This window comes from Python bivittatus, unplaced genomic scaffold (assembly GCF_059951505.1).
Source record: "Python bivittatus isolate LINGU-HERP-01145 unplaced genomic scaffold, Pbiv_v1 ctg000070_np1212, whole genome shotgun sequence".
NCBI lineage: Eukaryota > Metazoa > Chordata > Lepidosauria > Squamata > Pythonidae > Python > Python bivittatus.
The window spans coordinates 23,179,979-23,204,239 of NW_028277034.1; the positions used below are offsets into that span (position 1 = coordinate 23,179,979).

Below are 24,261 nucleotides of genomic sequence, written 5' to 3' on the forward strand. Positions count from 1 at the left end.
TATGGAACCTTCACATTGGGGGAAGGATTACAAAATAGGAAGAGTCTACAGAAAAGCATGTGGGAGAAATCAGATACTTTACAGTATGTGTTTCTACATTAGCCTCCTTGGTGCAGCAAATTGTATAATTTTAAAACTTTTTTTTTTTTGCTTGAGAGCCTACCCCAGCCTGATTCGTTCCAGCCAGTCTGGTTTGATTACAACTCCCATCATCCCCAGCCAGTATGTTTGTATCTGGCAAATCAGAATAATTAGTATTATAAATGCCCAGTTCATCCTACTGAGAGCTTCTGAAGGGTAAAACAAATAGCGTGAACTGCAAATGGCAATCTTCCGCACTTCCAAAAGTTTGTATAGAGCTGATGGGTTTAATTCTCCTTATTGACTGAGATATAAAGATAGAAGAACTATAAATTAACTTCTATGGAAGAAGGGGAAAGTTTTATTTTTGTTTTGTTTTGCTTTTTTAGTTCAGTGTTAGGAAATTACAGTGTTGATCTGATTAAGAGCAGCAATTTTTAAGAGTTCCTTCTATTGTGTATGCTTGAATCTGAGCTTAGTGTACTGGTATAGAAATGTAACCATTGATTTAAATTGGTACCATTAGATAAGTTTGAAATTTCAGTGAGATGTGAATTGGGCAGCTGAATCTGGATGTAGAAAGCTCCATTCCTACAGTGAAACCCAGTAAGGCCTAGCATTAGATAGAGTGAAGTAGGTGCTGCAGGCTGCAAATTGTAGAATTTTGGAATGTCAGGAAGAGGTTACAGAAAATAACTATGCATATTGCACGGTATGATCCATAGACCCTAAACTAGTCTCCTACCCAAAGCCCTGGAAAAATCCTGGCTTAGTGCCAAGATTCAGGTACCAATCTGGTTGGCCTCTGAACATGTCATAGCATGAGGTGCCATCTTCATCTCAGGCAGCAAATCATTTGGGACGGGCTTTGTCTGAAAATATATTCTGTGGCCCTTACCTATTATTGGCTCTGTGTAGACCACAGTAATTTCATATTACAGTCTATTTTTGTTCTAAAATACAGGATGATCCTGAACTTTTTTAGCCTCCCATTCAAAACAGCACTGTGAATGTACCTTTTTGTCTGCCTGCAGAGGAAATCAGTTCAGGAAGTTCTGGGACAAGGCAGAAATGGTTCAAAAAGGAGAATCAAAGGGGAGGGGAAGAAGGGAAGGAAATCATAAGGTTCTATTTTTGAGCACAAGGGCATCAGAAACAGAGCAATTATTTAGTAGTCAAATCCAAGATAATATGGAGGGGGAAACTACCAGAATGAAACAGTCATGATGTAAACTAAATGTTTACACAGTAATACTTCCTTACACTAAAATAATTTCAGGATAGTTTAAAACTCAATCACCATACTCTAGTAATCTTGAATTTAGAGTACTGTAAATATTCTGTATAGGGCTCCCTTTAAAATGATTTGGAAACTGCAATTAGATTGGATACATTACCCTACATATTAACTTGGACTGGATATTATGATCATGTAGTGCCATACTACTGTAGAGCAGTTCGAAGGGCTCCAAGTTAGTTTTGTACTAACTTGTAGATCAAAGTACTGTTCAAAGTACTAGTTTTGAGTGCAAAGTACTAGTTTTGAGTTCAAGAGCCATTTGCAATTTAGGGAGAAATGCATGTATCCAAGGAAGTTTTCAGAGCATTCCAACTACGGAATGTTCTATCTAGATTGCTCTGATTGGTGCCTGTTTTCTTGTCCTTTCCATAACAGGCAGTAACCTTTTTATTTTCCTAAGCTTTTTAGATTTGATTTTTCACCTTGGTGATTGTATTTTTTTTTTTTTAATTAAATCTTAAGGTCTTACTACCTTCTTAGTTTTGTTATATAATTGTGATTGCTTTACCAGTAATGAAACTTTTTATGAAGTCATCCGGAGAATTTCTGCTAAGAGGCAGTATAGGCATAGAATTAAATACTCAACAGAGTTGGAAGGATCCATATTGGCAGGTGAGTCCAACCGCTTGCTCAGTGCAGGAATTCAAATTAAATATTCAATAACATGCATGAACACATTAAGTAATCTGTTACATATCTCTGCTTGAACACATTTAGTGAATGAAAACCTACGTTCACTCTGTATAATTAGTTGTAATATCAAACTGTTCTTACTTTTAAAGAGTTTTTCCTTAACCTTTAATCAGAATCTGCAGTAACTTCCTGTAGCTTAAAACCATTGTTATGTGTCGTGTCTTTTGGAATGATAGAAAATAGTTCTTGAGTTCCTTCTGTGACATCCTTTATGTTTTTGAAAAGCGCTATCATATCCCTCCCCAGTTGTGTCGTTGCAGGCTGAACATCCTAAATTCCTGCAAATTCTTCTCACAGCACTGATCAGAACAGGAAGAATACTCGAGATGAGGTCACACCAACATCAGATAAAATGCAATCATTTCACCTGATTAGGAAACAATATTTCTTTGATGCAACCTAAAATTCCATTTGCCCTTTTTACAGTTATATCACACTGCTGACTTACATGTTTTCACAAGTGTTGCTGTGAAGCTAAAGATCAGTCATCCTATACCTTTGCCTTGCCTTCTGTTTCCTAAATGCATAATTTTGCATTTGTCTTATATGCAGAATTTGTGTAAATGCATAATTTGAATTTCATTCTATTATTTTCAGTTTATTTCTTTAATTTATGACGGTTATTTTGAGTGTTATTTCTGTCTTCTAGTATTAGCAATCACATTTTCTGTCATTTACAAATTTGATAAGCATTGTCTTCCCCTCTTCATTCACGTAATGTCATTAATAAAAGTGTTGAAAAGTACAGGCTTCAGGGCCCATTGTTTTGGCATCCCTCTTGATATCTCATTCCAGTTGGATAAGAAACCATCAATGAGCACTCCTTAAATACAATTTTTAAGCCACCATATACTGTATCCACTTAATTGTCACGGCATTCGGCTCACACTTAATAAGCTTGCTGGTTATAACATCACAGGTATTTTATTAAATGCTTTACTCAAATGAAAATATAGTATACCTAGAATATTCCCACTGTCTGAGGAAGTTACTTGAACAAGAAATATGGTGAGAATTGTTATTGACAATTAAATGCTTTCTTCTGATGATCGCTGCATGATTTTTAGGTTCCTACAAATGTATCATTCCATGATGTTCTAAAATCTTCCATAGTCGTGATGTTGCACTACATAGCCTATCCACTTTCTATTGTCACCCCATCCTCTGAAGACCATGCACATCCCAAAAGTATTGTGGCACACAGCCACCAAAAGTTTGCCTGCTGCTGCTATATGGCTTTGGTGATAGATAGCACAGTGTATGAGTGCCTACTTTATACTATCAGCCTTTGCATCATAAATTAGAATCTGAAGACAGACAACAGATATGCATCTACTTAATGTTGCCTCTGCATGCAATGTTCTATATTAGACATCCTGAGCCAGTACAGTCCTGTTTTGTTGGGATTACAAACTCTTTTGCAGTTTTAATGCCAATACAGCTGGAAAATACTCTGTTGGGGAAAGCTGTTTTATACTAATCAGAGTTGCAGAATATTGCAAATTACCAAATTAATAAGTAGGTTCAAATGGGGAATTTGAAAGGTAAAAATGGAATAGATAAAAATGCTTAATTAAGGAATGCTTAATTAAAAATAGCTTGATTTGCCCACAAACACTCAGGAGTGAATTCCCTCATTTTCTTTACCTTGGTGAAGTGCATTCCAAGTGGTAAGGCTGCTGCTGTAAGATTTGCCCCGTTCGACAGAGAAACTCTCGTGACACGTGTGGTTCACAAAGAAGGTTTACTCATGCGTAACGTAGTAGTCACAAGCAAAGCCAGGACTGGCTTGGTACAATTGCATCACTTGTTATATTCCCCCCTTCCCGCGCTTTTTCCCGCCTCGTGATCGCGTTGCAGCTGTGGGCTATTAGGCCCCCCAATGTCCCCCTTGATCGTTCATGATGGCAGGGTCGGTCAGAGTCCATTGTCCTTGATTGCCAGTCCCCCTCCGGCTGGGTTGGTCCCTCCCTGCTACGTGCAGACCCGCGGGTTCTGTGCTGCGTTGCGATCTTGTTTCGCTGCCCTGCAGCCCCGTTCCTTGCATGCTCGCGCCGTTATCAGTTCATAGTTAAAAGCTTCCGCTGTGGTTTTCCTGTTTAGCTGGCCGCAGGTGGCTCGTTAATTAGCGGCGCTTTCGGTTCCTCTTTTCCCCGCTAGCTACCGCCGGTGGATTCCGCGTGGTCTGGTTGCGAGCTTCCCTGCAGCCCCGTGCTTCCCTGAAGCCTCGTGCTGACCGAACCTGACATGCCGCCCCCCTGAAGACAACTCCCCCCCCTCGGTTCTATTTCGGCTTCCCGGGGTATTTACTGTAAAAGTCCCGCACTAGGTCCGGCGCCCTTATGTGGGTTTTACTCACCCATTCGCTGTGGGACTTGGGGAAATGTTTCCATTGCACTAGGAGCTGGGTCTGCCCCTTGTGCCTCCGGGCGTCCAGTATCCGGTTGATTTCGAAGTGCTGCTCCCCCCCGACCATGATGGGTGGCGGTACTCCCTCCGCCTTGTGCCAGGCGTTCCCCGGCTGGTGCAACTTTAGCAGGCTGCAATGGAACACCGGGTGGATCTTCCCGAGGCTTTTCGGGAGCGTCAGCCTGACGGTCACCGGATTGATGACCTCCGTAATGGGGAACGGCCCCACAAACCTCGGGCTGAGTTTTTTCGATGCCTGGTGCGTCTTTAGGTTTTTGGTTGACAGATACACCTGGTCCCCCACTTTCCACTTTTCCTCGGGGAGCCTCTTGCGGTCCGCGTGCTTCTTGTAGTCGGCTTTGGCTCTTTGCAATGCCGCGTGCGCCGCTCGCCGGGTCTCGTCGATTTGGGCGAACCAGGCGTCCAGGGAGTTGATCTGGGATTCCGGCTGAGGCAGCTCCGGCATGGGGACGAAATCTCTCCTGGTGGCTACTTTGAACGGAGAGAACCCGGTACTCTTGTGGACGGCGTTGTTGTATGCCACCTCCGCGAATGATAGTAGCTCCGCCCAATCGTCCTGTTGGTGCCCCACGTAGCAGCGCAGGTACTGTTCGAGCCCCCCGTTCAGGCGTTCCGTGGCTCCGTCCGTCTGCGGGTGCGCCGCGGAGGATAGGGCTTGTTTCGTCCCCACCCGCTTCAGGAACTCCCGCCAGAACCGCGCGATGAAGTTGCCGCCCCGATCGCTGACGACACGTCGAGGTGCGCCGTGGAGTCGGTAGACATGTTGCACGAACAGTCTCGCCAGCCCCTCGGCCGTGGGGACTCGCCGGCACGCTACAAAGTGCGCTTGTTTGGAGAATAAGTCCGTGACCACCCAAATGGCGGTCTTCCCCTTACTCTCCGGGAGCTCCACTATGAAGTCCATGGCGACCTCTTGCCAAGGGCCGTCGGGTTCCGCTACCGACTGGAGTAGGCCTCTAGGTTTGCCTTTGGCTCCTTTCGCTGTTGCGCACACCGGGCAACCCCCCGAGTACGCCTCCACGTCCTTCCGGAGCGTGGGCCACCAAAACTGCCGCCGGATTAAGTGGAGTGTCTTTACGAAGCCGTAATGCCCCGCGCTCCGGCTGTCGTGGGCTCTCTCCATGACCTCCCGTCGGCAACCCTCGGGCACGTACAGCTTTCCTTCGTGCCACCACAACCCCTCTTGGCCGGTTAGCGCCTCTTGGTTCTGCTTGAGCCAAGCGTCCCGCTCCGCCGCCTCCGCGAACCCTTGCCTTACTTCAGGTGCCGCGTCCCGTCGCTCCCCCTTGGTCTGGCTTCGGGTCACCGCCTTTGCAGCCAGCCTGCTGGCGGGGATGACGGAGTCCACGATCTCCTCCCGTAGGCTGGCGTGTTGGGGCATGCGAGACAGTCCATCCGCTAGGAAGTTGCGCTTCCCGGGGATGTGTTTCAGTGTGAACCTGAACCTCCCGAAGTATTGGGACCACCGTGCCTGTTTGGGGGATAGCTTACGCGGGGTCTTCAGGGCCTCGAGGTTCTTATGGTCCGTCCACACCTCGAACGGTTCAGTTGCCCCCTCCAGTAGATGCCTCCACGTGGCCAGCGGCCACTTGACCGCGTACGCCTCTTTCTCCCACACCATCCACCTCCTCTCCGTCTCGGTGAATTTGCGGGAGGCGTAGGCGCACGGGTGGATGGCCCCCTCCGGGCTGGGTTGGAGCAGGACTGCTCCCGTTGCCACGTCTGATGCATCCACTTGGATTATAAACCGCCGGTCTGGGTCGGGATGGCGCAGGATCGGCTCCGCGGTGAACCGCCGTTTTAGTTCCTCAAACGCCCCCTGGCATTCTGCAGTCCACGCGAGTGCCATGCTGGGCTTGGGGGGTTTCCCAGTGCCCTTGGTTTTTAGCAGGTCGGTTAGGGGAAGGGCGATTTGGGCGAAGTTCGGGATGAACTGACGATAGAAGTTCGCAAACCCTAGGAAGCTTTGGAGTTGCCTCCGGGTTCGCGGCGCTTCCCAGCCCAGGACATCCCTTACTTTCGCCGGGTCCGTCTCAATTCCCCGGCTGGATATTCGGTAGCCGAGGTAGTCTAGTTGCTCTCGATGGAACTCGCATTTCGAGAGCTTTGCGTACAGCTGTGCCTTCAGCAGTCTCTGGAGCACCGTGCGCACCAGGCTCACGTGCTCCGCCAGGGTCTCGGTGTAGATGAGGATGTCGTCCAGGTAGACCAGGACGCCCCGGTAGAGTAGGTCGTGCAGCACCTCATTTATTAGCTGCATAAATACCCCCGGGGCCCCTTTTAATCCGAACGGCATCACGGAAAACTGGTAGCTTCCGAGCGGGGTGTTGAACGCCGTCTTCCACTCATCTTTTGCGCGGATCCTGACTCTGAAGTAGGCTTCGCGCAAGTCCAGTTTTGTGAACACCCTCCCCTTCGACAGATGCGACATCAAGTCCTTCATCAGGGGGAGGGGGTATTTGTACTCCGTGCTGATTGCGTTCAGCCCCCGGTAGTCTACGCACATACGGAGCGAGCCATCCTTCTTCTCCCGGAATAACACCGGGGCCGCTAATGGTGACTTCGCGGGTTGGATGAATCCCCGCGCTAGGTTCTTGTCTATGAACTCGCGCAGGGCCCCCATCTCCCTCCTCGACAGGGAGTACATTTTCGGCTTTGGCAGGGTCGCTCCTGGCTCTAGCTCGATGGCGCAATCACTGGGCCGGTGTGGTGGGAGCTGGTCGGACTCCTTCTCCCCGAACGCTGCCGCCAGGTCTCAATACTGCCTCGGGATTCCGCCGCCCGTCGGGGGTTCCCCGGGTCCAGCCCCTCGCTTTGCGGTCGCCTCGCCAGTCGCCGCTGCCTCCCCTCGCCTCGGGATCGTGGCGGGTCTCCGGGGTCCCGGCGCTGCTGCTGCTGCTGTTGCCGCCCGGGTCTCGGGCCCCATCTGCTCTCGCCCCGTCTCCCGGTGTCCCGGACCCTCCGCTTGCCCGCCGGTGGTTGCGGCTGCCTCCGTCTCCACGGCTCGGTCCCCTCTGCTCTCGCCCCTCGCCGGTCTGTCGACCCCGAACCGCACTGCCTCCGCCGTCCAGTCGACTCGTGGATTCCGCCGCCGCAGCCACGCCAAGCCGAGTACCACCGCGTAGTCGGCCACCGGGACCACCACAAACCTCAGTTCTTCCCGGTGACTCCCGATCGTCATCTGGACCGGCTCGGTGTAATACTGAGCTGGCCCCCCCCCTGCCAGCGTGCCATCTAGCTGGCTGAATGAAATGGGCTCCCGGAGGCGCCTCAGCTGTAGCCCGAGCCCCGAGACCACCGCTGGGTGCATCAAGCAGCGGGTGCAGCCCGAGTCCAGTAGCGCCCGTAGCTGCGCCTCCCCTCCGGATCTCACCCCCCGGACGTGTATCCTCACCCGGAACGGTGGGCAGTCCTCGTCTATTGGGTCCGCGCGCCTCGACTCCCCTGCTCGCACTGGGACGCTGTTCAGTGCGAGCGCGCCTCGTTTCCCGCCGGCTCCGAGTCCTCTCCGGAGGATGCTGTCTCCGGGGTCGACCACCCCCCGCGTCCTTTCTCGGTCACCGCCGCCACTGCCCCCTTCCGCGGTCGGTCACCGGTCCTTTTCCCGTTCGCACGCGGGGTTTTGACTTCGGGCCGTGGTGGGGCGCCTTCCCGCTCCGTCGGGCACTGCGCCGCTCGGTGGCCTCTGCCTCCGCATCGGAAGCACAGATTCGGGGCTCTGGTCGCCTCCCGGCGGACTGCCGTCGACCGCTCCACCTCTCCTCGGGGGTCCTCTCCCTCGGCTGGTCCCTCGTCTGGTCCCGTCGTCTTGTGCTCTGTTGGATCTGCCGCCACGCCGATTCCGCCGTTCCGGCCAGCCAGATCCAATCCTTCACTGTGGACGGGTCGTCCCGCCCCAGTGCCCGTTCCAGGATCTCTGGGTTGAGCCCCCTCTTGAAATACTTCACCTTCAGGGACTCCGGCCAGTCCGCGAGCTTCTCGGCCAACCTCCGGAACTCCAGGGCATATTCCGATACCGATTTGCCCCGCTGTCTGAACTGTAGGATGTCGTCCTCCGCCCGCTTGGCGCTCAATGTGTCCTCGAATCTGTCCCGGAGCGCCTGCATGAAGTCCGGGAAACTCCGTAGTTCCGCCGCGTTGGCATCGTACAGCCCGATCACCCAGCTGGCTGCTTGGCCATCTAGCAGCTCGGCCACGTAGGATACCCTGTCCTCGTCTCTAGCGAATAGGTGACCACCCCTCTGCATGAACCCCCTGACGTGCGGCAGAAAGTGCGGCAGCTGTTCGGGGTCCCCTGAGAACTTCCCAGTGATACCTCGAAGTCTCAGGGCGTCTGCCGCCCGTTGGTCCTCCGACCGGGGCGCCGTGGGTGGTGCCGGCGGGGGTGTCGGACCGCCCCCCCTGTCGCTCGCCTCCTCATTCACCGCCGGTGGCCCCACTCTCTGTAGTAGGGTCTGGAGCATCGCCTCCACGGCGTCTAGGCATCGCTCGACTCTCTCCTCTAGTCGGGCGAATTTCTCACTCCACTCACGGTTCCGGAACCCCGAACCCCGGGTCATCGTAACGCCTGAACCATCTGGTCCTTGGTTCACGCCCATCGACCACCGCTCGGATGGAGGGCGCCCGGCCCTGGCTGCTGCCCCGTCGCTCCCGGGTGGCTCCGACCGCCCTTCCACGAGCCTGGATTCCTCGCGCTCCAGCTGACCCACGGATTCCTCGTCGCTGGTCATGCCTGTATTGAGAAAGAAAACGCTCCTCGGTGGTACCGGGTAGCGCTGACGGTGAGTCCTGGCTTTATGTAAGATTTGCCCCGTTCGACAGAGAAACTCTCGTGACACGTGTGGTTCACAAAGAAGGTTTACTCATGCGTAACGTAGTAGTCACAAGCAAAGCCAGGACTGGCTTGGTACAATTGCATCACTTGTTATATTCCCCCCTTCCCGCGCTTTTTCCCGCCTCGTGATCGCGTTGCAGCTGTGGGCTATTAGGCCCCCCAATGTCCCCCTTGATCGTTCATGATGGCAGGGTCGGTCAGAGTCCATTGTCCTTGATTGCCAGTCCCCCTCCGGCTGGGTTGGTCCCTCCCTGCTACGTGCAGACCCGCGGGTTCTGTGCTGCGTTGCGATCTTGTTTCGCTGCCCTGCAGCCCCGTTCCTTGCATGCTCGCGCCGTTATCAGTTCATAGTTAAAAGCTTCCGCTGTGGTTTTCCTGTTTAGCTGGCCGCAGGTGGCTCGTTAATTAGCGGCGCTTTCGGTTCCTCTTTTCCCCGCTAGCTACCGCCGGTGGATTCCGCGTGGTCTGGTTGCGAGCTTCCCTGCAGCCCCGTGCTTCCCTGAAGCCTCGTGCTGACCGAACCTGACAGCTGCCACAGCTGAGGGAAATAAGTGATAACTGAGGCTTGGCCATTGCGGTCAGTTTTCCAGGACATGTCACCACTATACCCACAAACAACATAATATTGCCTGTTTTCTGTTTTCCTCCTACAAGATACAACCTGCTAAGGTAACAAGCATTTTGGGTTTCTTGATTAATTCACAATGTAAGGGAATCAGCATCAAAATTCACAATATAAGGGAATCAGTATCAATAGAGCATCATTAACCTGCCTGATAATGAAAAGGAATTGTTTTTTAGTTTGTGAAAAATTATTGTAGGCTTTTGGAGGCTGTTGCTCCCCATTCCTTTGTTTCTTTGTATATATGTGTGTGTATACACATATGTAATTAGTTGTCACTGAGAGACTAAAGAATGAAAGCAATCTCTTTTTTAGCTGACACTGGCCCTAGGTAAGTTGTGAGGCTTTACTCCCCTGATACTTAACCCCCTCTTCAGCACTTGCTTGGTTTGGCCAAAGACATGACTTGGCTGGATTAGAATCTTTAGTGCAGACAAGAATAAAGCCTTAAACACAACAATTGATTGCTCTCTGGAGAGAATAGATTTCAGGGCCTTTATATCTTTGCTCCAGAGATCTTTCTCACTCCTTTCTGAGTTAAGAAATACTTCAGTTTACTTGGTGAACTTGGGAGGCTGAAATACAGATATACAATATTCCTCCCTAGCTTGGAACCATTGGTTCCCAATTAATCAGCTTCAACCCTTACACAAATTGGTAAAATAAAAAATGAAGGGAATTAGATCTGATTTGAACATGTTAAGGTGACAGAATGACAGCATGTTTCATTCATGGCATTTCCATATACCACATACATAACCTACTCCATTGTTTTAAAATTTAAAAACTTTCTGGCAATTTACCACTTGTGGGAACCTGTTCTGAGAAGCGGGTACAGTTCTAAGATGTCATCTTGCAGACTGCAACGACTGTACTCAGACTGAAAACCCAAGTACATCAAGACTGGTTTGATGAAAACCATGAGACCATTTCAGCAGCCTTTCAGGCCAAGAACAAGGCCTATGCAGATTGGCAGAATGCCCGTCCTCTGTCTCAAAGAAAGACAAATTTAAACACCTGCAGTCCAAAGTATAGGCAAACTGCGAGAAATTCAGAATGAGTGGTGGCAGAGAAAGGGTGAGGAGGTGGAACGCTACGCAGATATGCATGCCACCAGAATTCTTCAGCACCATAAAGTCAGTTTATGGTCCTTCTAAATCAGAATGCCCCCCCTTGCTGTCATCTGACAGGTTGAGCCTGATTAGAGATCAGGAAGGTCTGAAAAACTGCTGGGCTGAACACTTTTCATTTTTTTTATAATATTTTTATTAGAATTTTACATAATTAAAAGCTAATACATAATTAGAAAAGATATACAAACAAAAGAAGAAGAAAGAGAGCAAGAAAGAGGAAAAGGAAAAGGAAAAGAAAGACATATAAAAAGTGACTCTCCCTCCCTCCAGACAAGTATAAACATTTACAGTACCTTAACACCTTCTCTGATATTTCAGAAAAAGAAACTCTTCTTCCTATTTCTCAACATTAAACAATAACCAAATTATTTAAAAATTTCATTGATCAGTCTTACACAACAAAAGCATTAAGTGTACCAATAATAATAACCCATACATTTTCAGCTTAAACGACTAAATCTATTTTACATTTTGACTTATAACTTTCTCTAATAAGTAAAACATAAAAAATTTATCCCCATAAGCATAAAGAATATCAATAATAGTAACATATTTTTTAAACTAGATCCAATAGGTCTCTTTTACATTCTAACCCTAACTTTCTCTAACAAATAGGAAATAAAAGATTCATCCCTATCTAAAAAAATCTTTACATCGTCATGGTCAGAAAAAAGATTCCAGTAATAACAACCCAAAATCAAAACTTATACAACTTAATCCTAGTCAAATAAGTCCACTTTGAATACCTTTTTCTTCTTTTTAAGAGGCTTGATCTTCAGTCACTTCTTCAGATAAAGTCTCAGATAGTGATTTCTTATCATTTTCTTCCTGTCTGTTTTCAGAAGCAACTTCAGACATTTAATGCTTCCCTTCTGTGATCTGAAGTAAAATAACTCTCTGACTCTTCTGATTTGTAATCTGGATATCCCCTTTAATTGTTAAAACATCAGCTAGTAAAATTTGTATATCCATTACAACTTCTTTCCCAATGTCATTCTTGTAATCAAACATCTTTAAGTCCATTTTCAGATCCACAATATCTTTTTCCATATCTTCCATATCTCTTTTATAATCTGGTATTCATTTAAAGTCCACTTTAAACTTCTTATTCAAATCATCCTCAGCTTCTGTTTTACCCAGTAGAATCTTTTCTTCTTCTATAACTTCTGTTAGATCCAATTTTAAAAAGAAGTCCTGAATGCATTGTTCCCAAACAGATTTAAAGTCTTCTATAGTAAGATAATGCTCCTCCATTATGTTAGGATGTATCTTTTCCTTTAATTGCTCTCTGGTTCCCTCTAGTTAACCTTCAAAGCCCAGTCTTTTGTTTATTTTCACAGCCCAATCTTTCTCACAATAGGCTTTCTTACAATTAAATCCAAAGTCATCTGCTGTATTTTTATAAAATTTAAAACAGTCTATTAAAAAAAACTATTCTTTCAAATCCATATGGCCCCTTAACTGTTTCTAGTCAGCATTCTTAACTCCCTTTCACTGTTTCCAAAAGTTAAGGTTTTTCCTTTTAATCTTTAAACTTACTTAAATCTTCTTTCTTCCAGGATAGAAGGAAATTCTCCCTGGGTACAGCAACTTGCCTTTCAGAAGGTTTGTAATGTAAATGTAAATTGGTAATAAGTAATTTCCGATGGTAATTGAAAGAGGAAGTGAAAGCAAATTTAGTGTCCTTTTAAAGGCTCCAAGCCGCAGCTTGGGTTCAATGATCCACGTGACTCTCAGAGCACTCAACCCACTGGAGATCGCTAAAATGCAGTCTCTTCACAGGGAATCTCTGTAAGGAGTACTTGTGGGTGATCCAGTCATCAGGTACTGATTGGACGGTTTTCTCTTCGACTTTCACTGCTTGAACACATGGACGAAGTGCCTCCACACAGTCATTCAAGAAACCCTCTTTGCTGGTGACTGTGTACTTCTGGCACACAAAGACAGTGATCAACAGTTGATGCAGAACAAATTCTCAGACGCTGCTACACTCTTTGCCCTGACTATCAGCCAGAACAAGACTGAAGTACTTTACCAGCCTGGGCCAAATACCAGCCCTATAGAACCAAAAATCACTGTTGATGACACCCAGCTGACACATGTAAACAGCTTCAAATACTTGGGAAGCATCATCTTGAGCGATGGATTTTGGACAAAGAAATTGACTCCAGGATCAGCAAGACCAGCCAGGCTCTGGAGCGGCTGGATACCAGAGTGCTCAGTCAACACAATGTCTGCATCTCCACACAGCTAAAAGTCTACAGAGCTGTGGTTATCCCTTCTGTCCTACATGGATGTGAGCCCTGGACTCTGTACCAATGATATATCAAACTGGAGAAATTTCACATGTTTGCCCTCTGCTCCATCCTTGGCATTTGTTGACAAGACCATGCCTCCAACCTGGAGATCTTGGATTATGCACCAGGATTGAGTCCCTGATTATCAGAGCCCAGATGCATTGGATAGGACATGTTGTTAGAATGAACAACTTTCATATGCCTCACCAATTGCTCTATGGTGAACTGGAGACCAGAAAGAGACCTTGAGATCATCCATAGAAGTGCTCCAAAATACTTTGAAGGAAGTCCTATGCTACTGAGACATCCAGCCAAGGGAACTAGAAGCTGTGGCTGCTGACAGAACCTGCTGGCAAGCCCTATGCTATGAAGCCCACACCAGCTTCAAAGGCAGGTGCCACCAAAACCCAATGGAAAACTGGGTGTGGTGTCAAAGAATAACACCCATGGTTATTGTAACAATGGACTTCCATGCCCCCATTGTGCTAGACTCTGTGTTTCCAGACTGGGACTGCAGAGCCACCTCCATGTTCACAGGTGCACTGCACAACAGCGTGTCTTCTTTGAATCTAAAGTACTACCTATCATACATAATCTACTCCATTGCTTTACAACTCTAGCATTTCACTCTCATTTGTGAGATATCAGGCTTGAAATATATAACAGGTTCAGGGTATAAAAATCTCAATTGGCCACAAGAAAAGGAACACCCAGTTATTGCAGGTTTTCTTCCACTCTGGTCATGTCTCTGTCTGCCTGCCAGAAGTGTTAGCTGAACCAAGGATTAAGCTGTGCATGCAGCAGAAACAGAAATAGAAAGAATGTTTTGAAAGAAAAGCTGAGCAGCAAAGGTCATCTTGACTCTTGCACCTAAATTTGGAATCCAGTGCCGGAACTCTGGAGGTCAGACATCTGAAGAACACATTTGTTCTTTCTGTTATCTGAGATTTTCATAGATAGAGATACTCAGTACATACCTCCAAGGAGCCAAGTTCATTCTTAATGAAGAACATTTGGGAAGTTTACCCTTTACTCTCAATGCTGCTGAGAAGGAGAATCTCACCATAAGGGTTTGAAAAAGTGATAGAAAAAAAAAGTGATAGAAAACAGTATTACAGTACCTTTAACATGAACACCAAAATAAAATGTTGCTTACTTTTGAAATAAAGGAAATAGATTGGAAATACAGGCATTTTATTGTATTTATGCAATATTTTAGGGTCAGTGGTTGTCATAACAAGTTGTTTTTAATGAATAATAGTATTTTTAAATATAAATATTTTTCCCTTTTTACTCCACATATATACCTAAGCCTACAAGGTAGAAATCAGAAGATATATGTTTCAATTAACATGATTTTAGTCCTCTGTATACCTGGAAATCCTGTTGAATTTGTTCCTGAGTCAACATCTATAGTATGAAACTGAATATCATTGTAGTTAGTCTGATTTAAAAATCCTTAGCATTCTTTTTTATGAACTTAATACCTTTTGTATATAGAAATATGCATTTTTTACTTTAAAATAATATCTCAACAAATTGCATCTCAACTAAAACTAGAAGATCAACAAATAGAAGGAAATAAAATGAGAGGTATTTTTAAGAACATAGAAATGGGAAGAAAATTTACAGCATAAACTAGGAATACTCAAGAATAGTCACAAAAAAAATCTGATACAAACAAATTAGGTTAACCCAAGATGGAAAGGCTATACTGAAACCCTTTAGAAATGGGGTTATAGAATAACTGATATTAAGAACTGATTTCATTAGAAAATAAGATATGATAGGCAGTAAACCAGTTGTCAAATAGGAAATCATTTGATAGAAATGAAATACCCACCAAACTGTTCAATGCTGCAGGAGAAGAAGCACCTAAAGTGCTACCAGCAATAGGTCAACCTATATGGAACAATTATATGGTGTAGAGATTAAAAAATATTGTATATATTTGTATCAAGAAGGAAGGTGCAAGAGAATTGCCAATTATTGAACCATTTCACTAATTTCTTACATATGTAAAGTTTTACTTAAGAGGTTATAAAGAAGAACAGAGCTATGCATGGAGAAAAAAAACCCCCGAAAGAATATGTAGGTTCCAGAAAAGGCAGAGGGATCTGAGATCAGATAGCTAACATAAGATGGATAATGGAGAAAGCAAGAGAATATAAGAAAGGGTTTACCTTTGCTTTACCTTTGATTGTGTAGATCATGCCAGATTGTAGAATATATTAGGGCTAATGTGTGCCAGAGTTCCCTAACTCTGAGAAACCTCTGTAATAAACAAACAGCCACTGTAAGAACTGAATTGGAGAAACAGACCAGTTCCAAAGAGCAAAGGGAAGAATGCATATTTTCTACATTTCTGTGTAACTTGTACAGCAAATATTTTACAAAACTGGTAGAATTGGAAAAGATGACAGCTGGAATCATAGTACCCAACACGCTATCAATTTATGCAAATAAAACTTTCATTAGCCAAAAATAGAGAAGACTTAGCAAAATTAATTATGAAAGTGAAAATGGAAACAGAGTGAAAATCTGAGTTAATATTAAATATTAAGAAATCAAAGGTAATGTCGAGCAGCATGCTTAGGGAACTTACTGTCAATGGCGAAGAAGTGAATCTGGTAGATGTTTTTGTTGTCTTGGGCTCAAGAATAGGGTTAGGGTTAGTGAATAGTGTTTTGAAGAAGTAAAGAGGAGATTACTCCTAGGGAGCAAGGCAATGACAAGGCAATAAGATTATGAGGAATAAGAATATTTTGGTGACAACAAATATCAGAATAGTTAAAGCAATGAACTTTCCAGGGATAATGTACAGCTGCAAAAGTTGAACATTGAAACAGAGTGAAAAAAGAAGGTAAACATTTGTGAATGATAATTCTGTAGATAGTTACCAAGAGTAACATGGAATACAAAAAGAACCCACCAGTCAATCAATCTTGGACCAAGTGAAGGCTGACTTCTCCCTTGAAGCAAGCAGAAATTCTCATACTTGGGCAGGTGATGCAAGTGGATGATGAACTAGAAAAACTACTATACTTGACAAGGTAAGGAGAAATAGAAAAAGGGGATGACAGTGGATAAGTTAAATAGATGAGACCAGAGTGTCCTTGGAAGAACCAGTTGTTGTTAATAGGGACAGTCTGAAATGGCAAATATTTTTGCCCATGCAGTCGCTAGGGCTAGAGTCTACCTCAAAGGTTCCTAACCAATGTATGTTGATCCTGTCTAAGAGTACAGATATTAAATATGATATATGACAAAGTTTTGGTTTGCAGTATGCCAGCTTCCCATTTTTTTAAAAAAATAAATATGGCAGGAGAGGAGAGAGCAGCTGCCAAGGGAGGCATACACATGTACATGAGTTTCCATGGACTTTCATAAGCTCCATTGTGGAGACCCTAGCCTCCAGATATTAAAGGTAGGATGCCTGAAGATGGTTCATTGTTTGCAAAGAGCCTTTCAGAAAGAGGAGGTGGCCCATGTATAGAAAGGAGCCCAATCAACATATAACACAAGATTTGAGATGATTAAATGGATCATTTTTTAATTTAAGGCAGCAAAATTAATAAATAAAAATATAATACCAAGAATTACACTAAAACCCCAATGCTGTAGACTCCTATTCCTAAGATTTCAGGTACAGTGAACAAAATCTGAATTTGGACTGCTTCGCCAAGCAATGGTCTTGCCAAATGACAATAAATTACATACATATTATATACATTATGTAAATCAGGATTTAATTAATGCTCAGCTTTAATTGATATTCTTCTTGGTCCTTAAAATCAAGAGTTTTTTGATACTTCAATATTTATTGTACTTCAGTGTTGTTCCAGAGTATTAGATTAACTTCCATGCAGAAAAAAAAAATTATATTGACATAGGAGAAAGTGTGGGTGTGCTCAAATGCAGCTGCTAACCCTGAGTCTTTAAAGGACCCTGTGTGTATGCCACCTAATTAATTTGATTAGTCCTATCTGTGCAAAGCAAAACTATTTTCTTTCAATATGCCTAGATTGCATCTCTGCTACGCTTTCTGTTGCAATCAATCACTTGTACACTCCTTGCTGTCATTTCCTTTTCTGCCTACTCTGTGCTTCTGGAGAAGTGAAGACGTTGATCTCTTGAGTCAGTGGTGATAAAAAAGGGTCCATTTTTCCAGCTTGAAACCACTGAGATTAATTTGCTGCCTCACAGCCTATCACCTGTTCTCAAGCAAGAGAAGGAAAGTGAACTGATCTGTTAGCATTTGACCTCTTCCAGTCAGCCTTGAAACCAGGTCACAACATTGTAAGGCATTGGCAACATGGATGGACAACTTCATGGCCCACTGCAGAAATGAAACAAATGAAGGTGCTATTTCATCTGTCAGCTCCTTTTGACATAATAAAGTACATGGGAATCTCCAAGCTGAAATAATGATTCTCTTCCCAGCATTTCCAAAATGTTATGACAGCAAGTTCCCCTTATCTAAACTATGCTGCTAACATTTACACCTTCTGAAGGTAAATGCCCGGCACTGCTATTGTTCTGCAACTTCAACAATTCCCAGGTGGGAGTGGGTGAGTGGGAATCATGACAAGTATCCTGCCAGCAATTTGTGTCTGAGATAGCATAGATTACTGTATCTTCTGTCATGCATAAGTGAGCTGGTACCAAAGGTATTACATTAGGCATAAGGAACAAGTGACTTAAAATACAAACAAAACATCAAAGAAATGGCTAAAATTTTAATTGGAGGCCAGAAATATTTGAGTACAGTAACTGTACATGTCACTTTCTCATCATCTAATGTCAATTTCAGTATCCTGCATGTTTAAAACTTTACTATCATTCATTAAATATTTATTAAGAATCCATTTGAACAATATTAACCATCTCTTTTGACCTCAGCATTAGACCCAATTTATGCATGCATGTCTCTAGATTATGGTCTGTAAATGTCAAGTGCATGTGTGAATTAGCATCAGATTACTTACAGCAGAGAAAATTTCTATGTCTGTGATGTTTACTCCTCAATTATTTTCATTGATTGTTCAAACATTTGTAGAGAGTTAACAAATGATGAACATGTTATGATAAATTGGCTTATAATTTGTAGATATGAGTGATGATCAAATGACACTGAATTTTCAGTACATTTCTACTCTTAAGTGTTGTAACTAACTATAAGAGTTTAACTCTAAATTTATTTATTAAGCTGATATTCAATATTCCAAATAAATATCTTTGGGTGAAGAATATGTGATGAACGCACAGCTAAAAAAACTCCTGATCTGGACAAATAATGTATTATCTCTCTATATGTGTGTCTGTGTTTGTATGTGGTGGGTGAGTCAGTGGAGGACCTAATACTTTTACTTACGGCACACTGTGCCTTAGGAATCAGGATGCAGTTTCATGGAGTTATTTTCTCCCATCTTTCCCTGTACGAAGGAATGTACTCCTTTCTCTGTGCTGGTAAAAGTGGAGAGAGGTCTTACGAAGTCCTCCTTCTTTATTCAAGGGAAGGCAGGGAATGATTACACCCCTTTCCCCCTGCACAGAGAAGGACGTTATATGCAAGAAGAGGGAGGAACTGATTGCCCCCTCCCCATCTCTTCAGATATGAAGTGCTTATCTTTGTAAGGGGAAGTGGGGGAAATGATAGTTTGCCCTCTCCAGCAAAGAAAGGACACACATGATTTGCTTTCTTCTACATTGGGATGGGCAAATTTCTTGTAACCAGCAGCTGTTCTTTCCTTTATGTAGTCTCTGGGGCCACAGGCCAAAAACATAATAATGTCACAGAAATATATAGACCTTATTTTTTCACTTTTTGTGCGTATTTGGTGGTATTTTAAAGAGAATTAATGTCTGAAATGGGCATTATTAGCCCCTTCAGGTCAACCCTTAAACACTCCCCCCAAACTGGCCAATAACAAAAAGCTGTAAAGTTTATTTGTACCCATTCTAGGAATGCTCTGGGCATCACATATGTGCCATGTGCAATATGCCATAGGCTATACATGCCTGACCTGTGTGAAAAAAGATGTCCTCCACTCTACTGAAGAGGAAGGAACAAATCATTCTCTTCTTTATTCTGCATGGAGAAAAGACTGGGGAGAACAGGCCCTGAACAGGAGTGCTGGTGCTGGCACTGGAGACATTATTTCATCTCCCCACAGCCGTTGTTTATATCTTATAATTTACCAATAATGGGCAAGAAATTTGGACCTAATTGTTTTCCATCCATATTCTATAAGGTATATTTTTCCTCATGTTTGCTACTTTGGGTGCTATATTGTTTTTACTTAGATCTGTATATAATTAAATACGTTACAATTAATGAAGCTCCCCTGAAAATCAAGATGAAATCCTATGCAGAAATACCAGCAGTAGATCCAAAGCTCTAGGAAGACTCAATACAGCTAATCATGTGGGTGATGAAGATCCTGCGCCACTTCTTCCCTTTCAATGACATCCTGTTTGTATAGTGCCTAAAGCAGTTGAGGTTTTTTTTGGTCTAAATGCTGCTGCAAAATAGTCATTACAAACATAGCTAATAAAACCTTTGCATCACTTATTATTCCTCTGAGACTAGTACTTTTTCCTTGAAGGACTTACCAATACAAAGCCATGAATGACAATGTTAGTTATCAGGAATAAATGGCCTCCAAAGAAGTTTCTTGTTTGGAAGTCTATAGAAGTTTTGTGAGTGCTTCTTTTTTCTCTTTTCATACATTCCACATGCTACTTTCTTTACTCTGATTGCCTGAGCTCTTTCATTGTTTTTAATTGACTGCATACAGGAGCATCCTGAACAAAATAATACTACCTTCTTAAAAGCAAATTTTAAGACCACTTACCTTATTTGTGTGTGTGTGTGACGGGGAGGGGGGATCATAAGTGGTGTGGTGAAGTTTCCTTGAAGTACAGCCTTTGAGATCTCTTTGAATGGAAAGAGAGTTATACTTCAAAGGAAAGTAGTCATTTAATCTGTACTCATATAACCAAAGCATTTTTTCTGCAAGAGACAACAATCCAAGAACTGCAGCAGAAGTGGGAAAGCTCTTATTTATTTATTTATTTATTTATTTATTTATTTATTTATTTATTTATTTATTTTGGGAGAGTACTTTTATAGAATGAAGAAAAGCCTTTTCTTGAATCAAAATCTTTAAAATGTTGATGGAAGTATAATAGCAATGGCTGGAGAAAAATCTGATGGGAGCCAAAAATAATTTTGCAGTATAACTATCATGTTTTTTAGAAATCTTATTTCTATTTATTAAACAAATTTATGAAACTCAAGAGAGAAAATGTTTAAACAGATTACATTTCCATACAACTATCATGTGACAAACAAGACAACTCTTACTAATAAATAAGGCATCATTATAAAGAGAGAGAAACAGAGAGAAAAGAGAAAATAAAAGAGATTTTCATTTGTTGAAGCAAATTAAACTTGCATACTGCAGTGAAAATCAGCAAGTTTGGTAAATAACTTTCCATTGGGAACTAACCTGTACTTTTTAGAAAGTTTATTTTCTAATGAATGTTCTATCTATTTTTTGACCTTTTTAATTAAATAGTCAATATACACAGTTTTTTCATTCAGAATCTTTGAGAGTATTCCTGCTTTGAAAAACTTTCTGTGATGTTTTCCCAAAAATTCATTTTTTAGGGTAAATATGGCTTGGACTTTTCTAAAATATAGTCTCCATTTTTTTTTTTTTTAGAAAACAATATTAGGGTACAGTAACTTCATAATTTCAGTTGAATTGTTTTTCTCTTCATACAATTTGCTAAAATGTGTATTGTTTATTTCCTGGTTAGTTCTTGCAGAATAATATATAATATATGCTATTCTTAAACTTTACATTATTGGTTGATTTTCTGCATTATTTTCATTTTATTTTTAAATTATATATCTGCAGCGGAAAGTTACAAGGAATCCCAGACAATAAAGATTAAAGAAGAGCCAATGGAAGTTGAGATTCATGACTCTCAAGCCTCTGTTTCACCTAGCCAAAATGTCAGTTACAGCACTTTACTCAGGCAAGAGATAACTGAACAGGTACAAAAGATCCCTGAAAGCCGTGTAGTCCGGGAGAGAAATCTCTTTAGCCAAGATATATCTGTGAAAATGGCTTCAGAATTACTTTTTCAATTGTCAGGTAAGTATTATATTTAGAGATTCACAGTACTTTTTCCAGATTTGTCACGTTCTGAATTTGCTGGGTTGATTATCCTAAGTGTCTATACTAAGTCCTAGAACTGCAGTATTATACATATTTGAAAATAGTCACAATGTATCAGTGTGTCTTATTTTGGAGCAGGCATGGTATGTATAGAATTGCACTAGAAGTCCTATTAAACACCATAGAATATTTCTAAATAAACATGGTTATGGTTATGGCTACCATTTAAAGCTCAGAAAAGTAGCCTTGTTTCATCATTTGACTCCTATGAAAAGTCAGCCAAGACTGGCTAGATGCTGCCACCTGACTGGTCAACCTTGTTTGCAGTATAGCAGAAGCTACTGTTGCATATTAGAAATTGACTTCTGTATTTTTTCCAAGACTTTACTAAAAGAGAAAATAGGGAACAACTCACCCCTAACAATTTCTAAGAAAATATTTAAATAATTATGTAGAAACATAAAAAAAAAGCATGCACAGCTTCTGCTTCCTTTTCTACTTTTGCTGTGTTGTGTGAAGTGCAACATAGAGGTTTACCTAAGCTTTCGATTACCTCTAGAGTTGTTTCTTTCCACCGCTCTATACAATATATGATTACACTCTCAGGGTTGATCTGTTGATATCTTGTTCAGTCTCAGGACTGACCAAAGTATCTTGTTCCTCTTTTTTCACTTTACCCTATTCTTCTAGCGTACCAAAGAGAGCACGCAGGAACTATCATTTAGGCCCCAATTACCCTGAAAATAGAAATATGGAACTCCACAATAAGCCACAGGATAAATATGTGTATCATTTCAATCAGAAGCTGGAGAGAACATTTGGATAGGTTAATAAATCCGTATAAATATCATTTCCCTATTAAAAACAGCCAAAGCTAGTACTTTCATGAACAAAATTTTATTTATCTCGCTTAAAATAATAATTTATTTTTCCACAGAAAAAGTGAGCAAAGAGCACAATCACTCTAAAGATAACACCATCACAGCTACAACTAGGTAAGTACTGTCCATAGCAGAAGAAAGTAGGACTCAATAAAGTTCAGTGTAACATCGGCTTTATAGATACTTAGCACTAGTGTCCATTATTACATTATTTCATATTTTAGATGATAGTATGTATCTTATGAAAACTCATGTATAGATAGATATAACATTTCCAGAAATGTTAAAGCAATTGAAAGGGGGAAAATATTGTTTTTTTCTCCTGGAAAAACTGGAACTTTAGCGAATAATCAAAATATCTGCAGGCATAAAATGATGTTGTTTTAAAAAATGTATTATATATAATTTTATTTCCTTATTAAAAATACTTGATGTATAAAAATTGAAAATATAGCTGATCCAGACATAATTACAAATGTATTGATTTGATTTATTTTTACATATTTTAATATTTGATACAGATAGAACTACAAACCTTAAGGAAAGTAACATCTCTTCATTTTTGCCTGTTTAGGAGAAGCAGTTAGACAAAAAATTAATGTTGAAAGAGAAGAAACTGTCAACACCATAATAAATCAAAGAAAATTATGCATTATGCTTTGTATTGAAGTACTTTTTTTAAAAAGCACTTTTCAGGGGAAAAAACTTGAGAAGAAGGAAGGAAGGAAGGAAGGAAGGAAGGAAGGAAGGAAGGAAGGAAGGAAGGAAGGAAGGAAGGAAGGAAGGGGGGAAGGGGCGGGCCTTAGGTTTTCTAAATTTCCCCCTTTTTTAACCAAACCTTCACATCTCTATGTATGGTCCATGATCTAGCAAGAATTAAGCACATTTAAATTCCTTTGACTTCCCACTGAAACTATGGGAATTTATTATGTCTGGATTATGTCCTGTTTGCATTAATGTTATTGACTAATACAATGTATCTTATTCTGAGATGTGATTAAAAATGCAAGTCAGTCATTGCATGAAGCAAGCTCATGAAATAAATTCTTGATGTGCATATAAAGTATAAGACTATATTCATACCATGCCCCCAAAAGATTATTTTCTGTGCTCAGCTGTTGTAAGTCACCATGGATGTGAAACCTCATCATCTTAAGGCCAAACTGCACATCAACACATTGCTTTACTTTTTCCTTACTTAATCATTGGTGTCATGTGGATTATTTTCGGAACTACTTATGTGTGTAAGAGGGTAAGATGGGCAATCCTCTGCAGCTGGGATCTGACAGAAAATAAAATACCCTGCCCCACCCTAGGAACCTTAAAAAAGTTTTCATTTGTATCAATGGGAACTTTTTTCATAAGCCTCCTACTGTACCAGGTTGTGGAGGTAGGGAAACTGTCTTTTTAGGTCACTACCAGAGAGAAAATAATAATAGTTTCCCTCGTGCTTGTAATTAATTAAGGAAAAATATATGTGTGGTCGCTGGGGATTTTCGTTCTAGGATGTTGTGATTTCTCAGATTTCTCCCTAAAATCTCACATTGGCACAAAATCTAAGTATGATATCAAATTATATAACTTGTTCAACTCAACAGATTAAGCAGTTGCACTCAGGCTACCCTGAAAGGACTCCTATTTAAGTAGTTGTTACAATCTAAAAGTAAACCACCTCAATCTCTGCGTACAGGGATAGCAATGGTGGGTGCAGCCGGGAAGATTTTTTAGAAGGCAGAATAGAAAGAGGCCCAAGTTGCCTTTCAGCTGCTAAATAAGTGATGCTGCAAGATTATTTTTC

General features: G+C 42.5%; 1 protein-coding gene across 9 annotated transcripts in view; it reads left to right on the plus strand.

The window, feature by feature from the left end:
* Window positions 1–24,261, plus strand: part of ZNF827 (zinc finger protein 827) — a 154,218-nt gene that overhangs the window by 85,838 nt on the left and 44,119 nt on the right. For all 9 annotated transcript variants that reach the window (XM_088132797.1, XM_088132802.1, XM_088132800.1 and 6 more), the window contains 2 exons: window positions 21,319–21,558; window positions 22,520–22,577. In XM_088132797.1, the coding sequence (XP_087988923.1) occupies window positions 21,319–21,558; window positions 22,520–22,577 (298 nt within the window). The remainder of the gene's footprint in view (window positions 1–21,318; window positions 21,559–22,519; window positions 22,578–24,261) is intronic.